Genomic DNA, 6,135 nt, shown 5'->3' on the forward strand with positions numbered 1-6,135 from the left:
TAGATCCATGTGATGCACTCATGTTACATTTTCATCACTTTTAATGTCAAACTTCATATTAAGTCCAAGAGGATGAAGACGTGTTTGAAAGAAGCTTTAATGGTCTTAACAGTCATTGGTTAACATCAAGCGTACAAGTTGAGTTTGGCTTCAGGAATCGATAGAAGTGCATAAGAGTGACTTTACAAACAGGAGTGAAACAGTCGTTCAGCCTCAAAGCTTCAACGGCTCTGAAACAAGGAACTGATGAAGAGTCATCGAGATCGGTTCTACTGTTAAACCAGGACTGAGCGGGTACAAACGGGTGAGCGGCGAGCAGGCGTCACATCAGGCTCTCTACTTCCTGTACAAAACACCTTGTGATGTAACTTCCTGTTGTCCACAGGATGAAGGAAGGAGACGAGCTCTGTCAGCGGTGAAGCTCGAGGAAGCCGAGGTCGGACAAGACCTTTCTCTGGGAAAATCCTTCGTGTTCAAATGTCGCCCCCTGTCTGTGAATCGAGTTTTCGTCTTCTGTGCGACGTCCAACCAGGAGATGAAAATATCTCTCCCACGTAGAGATCGGCCGACAAATGATTTCAATCTTTCAGAATCTGTGACATTTGCTTTTATCCTTTTACAACATCTTTATTTCTTCCGTTGTTTTATCATAGCTGTCATCTCTTTGAAGGCGTGGCCAGGGCCGGTCTTTCCTACAGGCGACATAGGCGGTTGCCTAGGGCGCCCCTCAGAAGGGGGGCGCCAAAACTGCGCCCAGCAAAAAAAAAAAAAAAAAAACTTTTTTGCGCCCCCTTTTATATCTCCAACCAATATATACCGGTCGAACGCACGACTGGACAAGAGGCAGTTACGTGGACGCTTCGGCGCACGTACCGCGGGCCCGCACGCCCGCCGCCCTTGACGATGAGCGGTGGCAAGCGGCCCCGCGCACCTGCGGGCCCGCAGCGGCCGCGCGCCCGCCGCCCTTGACGTTGATATTGTTACGAGCATCGATCGGGACGGTCTGCTCGTCAATGCACCTCCACAGCGTTGCGTCGCTCATGGAAAGAAAAAATGAAGAGGCAAAAGCCATCCGGGGCGCAATTTAAGAAGAAAAGAAAGGAAGAAGAAGAGAAACGTGTCAAGAACGCCTCAGTGGTCTGGCTGTCATCAGCATTAACCATGAAGTTGGTGGTCAGATTCAATACAATGATGTAATTGATGACTTTGCAGCAAGGAAAGCCAGAAAGACTGCACTGTAACAGTTGAAGTGAAGGGAGTGAAATGTATATAGTTCTTTAGACAACGTTCATTTGCACTTTTTATATTATACAATGTATTTGTTTATTTTTAATATTATATTTTGATTATTTAACACTCTTACATTTACATATATTATTGTATTGTTTGTTATTATTATTGTTTGTTTGGATTATATATTGTTCAACATTATCTCGGTAATTTTGTTCTTTAATTAAAAATTGTTCATTGTTGCGATCGTTGTTGCGTTTATTTGAAATAAATGCAGTCTTACAGGGCAAAATACTATCTGAGAGTTGCAATTCCGTTTTCATGAAAAAACGTTTTTTTATTTTTTTTTGGGGGGGGGGTGGGGGCGCCAGGAGTGAAGCTTGCCTAGAGCGCCAAATGTGCTAGGGCCGGCCCTGGGCGTGGCCTTCGGTTCTGGGAAGTTTTCACAGGAAGTTTGTCATTAATCGAGATAAAATCCAGTGATGTCACAGCTCTAGTTTTTATGAAGTGTTTTAAACAGCGATGTAGAAATGTTTAACATCAATAATCATCTGTAAAAACTGATAAACTGATTCTCAGTGAAAAGCCTGAAGGTTCATTCCTGAACTCGTGGAGTTTTAAACTTGTCATGTTGAATCTGTCTGTGTGACTTCAGGTGGCTGGAAGCGATGGAGCGAGCGATTCATCCGATTGCACAGGTAACACAATGTTGTGTTAAATAACTGCATGTTGTTGTGATGTTTAACTCAGAGTCGTATTCACTCAGTTAGAAAACAAGTAAAGAGGAGGACTGGTCTCTCGTTGTAGAACCACGTGTGGGTGGACGTCACCAGACACAACTCCAGTCTGCCCCCGCTGGCCATGAAGAACCCGGAGTGTCTCGGTTTGCTTCATAAGATGCACAAGAACAAAGACATGTGGGCTCAGCACTACTGCATCCTGAAGGACGGATGTCTCTACCTGTACAGCGGCATCCGAGCGACTCACGCCCACGGTACAGAGACATGTCTCACTCTGTGAGGACTCTCAGAGGAGAGACACTTTGTCCTCACTGATGAATCTGGTGACATTGTCCTCTGTCCTCAGGTGGCATCTACCTGCAGGGCTACACTGTTCGAGAGCAGCCGTACGGATCCAAGAAGTCCACCATCGAGCTGAAACCTCCGTCTGACGAGTTCAAGACCTTTCACCTCTGCTCGGAAAATCCCAACGAGAACAAACGGTGAGGAGATCATGTGACTTGAGAGGCTGCAGGAAAAGTTTCAGAAAATGTCCAGAGCAGCTGACTCGGGTTTGTTCTCACATACAGAACCTCTAGAACGTGTGAGGAACATGTGAGGAACATGTGAGGAACATGTCAGGAACATGTCAGGAACACGTCAGATTAATGTGTGATTTTCTTTCCAGATGGATCCTTGCGATCAAAGCTTCGGTGAAGAAGTGGCTGCTGTTACATCAGGCTCTTCAGGATTCCAGGAACCACCCACCAGAGGAAACCAGAATGTGAGAACCAGGACCAGAAGATCCTGGTCTGGACTCAGAGGTTCCACCTGCTGCTCCTGGATCAGGTTCTGCTGCTGCAGAGATTCAGACGTCACGTAGTCCTCGGTGAACGTGAGAGAAGATGATGTTTTATATTTTATTCTTTAGTTTTCCTCCGATGGTTTCTGGTCAACTTTCATTTGGAAAGTTGCTCTTTTTCAGACTTTATCTTATAACCTTATGTACATTTTCATTTCCTTTTTACTTACATGTATATTTGCCATCGTGTCTTCTTCTTTTCCATGTTCCCTTTCTGAAATGATCCGTCTCTGTTTCTTTATTCCTCTCGTTCTATCACTTTATTTAACCAGTCACAGTTTGTTTTATACTGATTCTGTATTCATGTGTTTTCCTGCTGAACTGTAAACTCACGTGAGCACACAAGCTTTTGATACTGATATTATCTGCTGTCGAACTTATACATAAATCAAAGTGTGTTCCTCAAATAAACTCTACAATCAAATCCTCAGTCTTAAATATATTCATCCGTCTTCCTCCACATATCAGAGGTCGACAGGTTCATCAGCCTCTTCCACTTCCTGGTTCCTCCCGAGGCCTGATGGGAGTTCTGGGTCCATCTTGCTCTGTTGAGGTAATTTGCAGTCAGTGTGTTCAGTGAAGGGACCAATCAGGAGTCAGTCTCAGCTGTCAATCATCACGTCTGTTTTCACATCATCAAATCACTAATTCAAACCAGGAGTTCAGAACCACCTGAAATGACAGAACCATCTTAGACAAACATTTTAACTAGGGAGGCACCGATATGGAAATTCTTGGCCGATACCGATATTTAGGGCCCGAGCACTGACAGGTGAGGCCCTATGGAAATTGTAATGATTATTATTATTATTATTATTATTATTATTCAGGCAAATGAATTGGCTTTTTGAGGGCTTTACCATGCTCACATTCTTACCAAAATGCAGAAAATTATAAAGTCGTGAAAATTTACGTATTCTGAAGGAATTTTCAATGAGCGTCGAAAAATGGCTAAACGGTGCCCCCCCCGAGACCCCTGGAACATGTTGACATTGACCGATCTTCACAAAAATCAATACACAGTTGTATCATGACCAGACAAACAAAAAAGTCTTAGGTGCAATTGGAAAGACACAACAGGAAGCCTGCTATTTTACATTTTGTGGCAATTTTGGCCATATTCCACATTTTTATTTTGATGTACTTGTACCAGGGCTTTCATTACATGTACAATTTGTGAATAAATGTTGATGAGTGTGATCTTATTGTCAGATGTTGTATAAACGCTGTACATGAAAGAAAGTCCACTTGTTTAAAACGTTTATCTCTTTGTACATGAGCAGGAACAGGCAGATCAGTTATGAACACATGTGTGAAGAATCCAGAGAGAATGAAAATCATCTAAATGTGAGTTCACATGTTTTTCATGAAGTCATTGAACTGCTCTTCACACAAGCTGCTGCTGCTTCAGTCTCTGGATCCTCAGGACACTGCTCAGCCTCCGTCCACACACACTGTCCTCTTCACACTATGCTCCACGGAGACCCCTCCCACCTGTTGAGAGAAGAAGACATCAGTGTCACAGAGACTCACTTCATCAGCTGTGAGTCAGTGATGCAGCTCATCCAGTAGAAAGAGCAGCAGGGACTTCAGTCCTGTTCAGAGGTGGAGCAGCTTCCTCTCTGCTTCATGTTCACGTGTTGGAATGAACACGCTAAGAGCTCAGTGTGTGTCCTCTGCATGTCAAAGTGCAGAGTGGACACCTGAGAGGTGGATTTACTGCTGTTACAGGTGAAGACATGTTTCACTGGGTGAGCACGTGCACATAAAAGGGGCGGGGTTTACTGCGTATGACCAATCACAGACATGGACAGTTTGACTGACAGCAGAGCCTCATATTTCACAACCAGGTTCAAACTGTTCGATAATAAAAATCAGAGGAGAACAAACACATGATCCAGAATAAAAGAAACTCAGTTACAGCTGTTAAATGCAGGAAGAACAGTTGGTAAAGCATCTGTGATTGTGACAATGTGTAAGTTACAGCGCCCCCTGGGAGCATTTGTTAAAAATGTATTACGTGACCCTGTAATAAATCTGTTGTTTACTAACAAGACGAGTGGAAGAGAAGAAGATTCTTGATGAGAAACGTTTGAATCCCAGGATGTGACACAGATTTACAAAGTGCTTTGACAGCAAAGCAAGAAAAGTAAATAAAAACTTGAACCCTTAAAATAGTAAAATGACAATAGAGAAAAATTAATAAGTAAATAAAAGGTGAAAATGATAAAAACAGAAAAAACACATCATCACATACAAGCAAGTCTATAAGAATAGGTTTTAAGAAGTGATTTAAAAGAAGTCACTGACTCTCCGTTCCAAAGCCGAGGGACCCTGATGGTTAAAAGACAGAACAGCAGGATCCACCTGAGGATCTGAGGCTGCGTGCAGGAACATACAGGCTCAATAATTCTGTGATGTAGTTTGGGGCCAGATGCTTTAAAAGTAATCAGTAAGATCTTAAAATCAATTCTAAAACGGACAGGGAGCCAAAGGAGAGAAGTGAGGATCAGGGAGATGTGATGTTGCAGTTTAATACCAGTGAGAAGCTGCTACGTTCTGAACTGGTTGGAAACTAATTGTTGTTTTCTTTACCCTAAAATGAGACATTTATATTTAACTACTTTATATTTACATACTTTATATTTACATCAGGAGTGGGTCCTCTCTACAGAGGCAGCCATGTTTTTGTATCCCAGACTGGAAAAACTAAACCTTTTGGGTTTCTATGACAACTGAAGCTACCACAGGTAGGGGGGGGGGGGGGTTCAGCTGCAACATGAAACTTCACCACTACATATCACTACACTGAACCTTTAACAAAAAAACATGATGTCTGACCTCAGAGTCGCCAGTCGACAGGTTGAACTCTGCTGTAGATCAAGCAGCTCCTTCACTCCTGAGTCCTGCAGGTCGTTGTTACTCAGATCCAGTTCTCTCAGATGAGAGGGGTTTGACCTCAGAGCTGAAGCCAGAGAAGTACAGCTGATCTCTGACAGACTGCAGTCCCACAACCTGGATAAAGAATAAATCTTAACTGTAAATTAAACTGAGTTCATGTGTGAAAATAACAGACACATATTCATGTCAGCACAGACTCATAACATGGAAGATAAATATGAAATCAGACATGTTGGACTCAAAACGAGTCCTGATTCAGCACAAATATATTATTTGGACCCGGTCTCTGTCCTGCAGATCAGTTTAGGAAATCCAGAACTAAACTCAGTGTTTTAACAAGTAGCTGAATATTTAAAATGTCACAGATTAATTAATTAATGGATTCAAGTTATGTATCAAGAGGAATTATGTTAAATTAGATAA

At 42.7% G+C, this 6,135-nt stretch overlaps 1 protein-coding gene across 1 annotated transcript in view; it reads right to left on the reverse strand.

The window, feature by feature from the left end:
* Positions 1–4,059: 4,059 nt before the first annotated feature.
* Positions 4,060–6,135, reverse strand: part of LOC133014395 (ribonuclease inhibitor-like) — a 21,377-nt gene continuing 19,301 nt past the window's right edge. Inside the window, exons 7-8 of the mRNA XM_061081631.1 lie at positions 5,653–5,826; positions 4,060–4,305 (exon numbers count right to left, since the gene is read on the reverse strand). Of these exons, the coding sequence (XP_060937614.1) occupies positions 4,275–4,305; positions 5,653–5,826 (205 nt within the window). The 3' untranslated portion in view covers positions 4,060–4,274. The remainder of the gene's footprint in view (positions 4,306–5,652; positions 5,827–6,135) is intronic.

This window comes from Limanda limanda, chromosome 1, assembly GCF_963576545.1.
Source record: "Limanda limanda chromosome 1, fLimLim1.1, whole genome shotgun sequence".
NCBI classification, from domain to species: Eukaryota; Metazoa; Chordata; class Actinopteri; order Pleuronectiformes; family Pleuronectidae; genus Limanda; species Limanda limanda.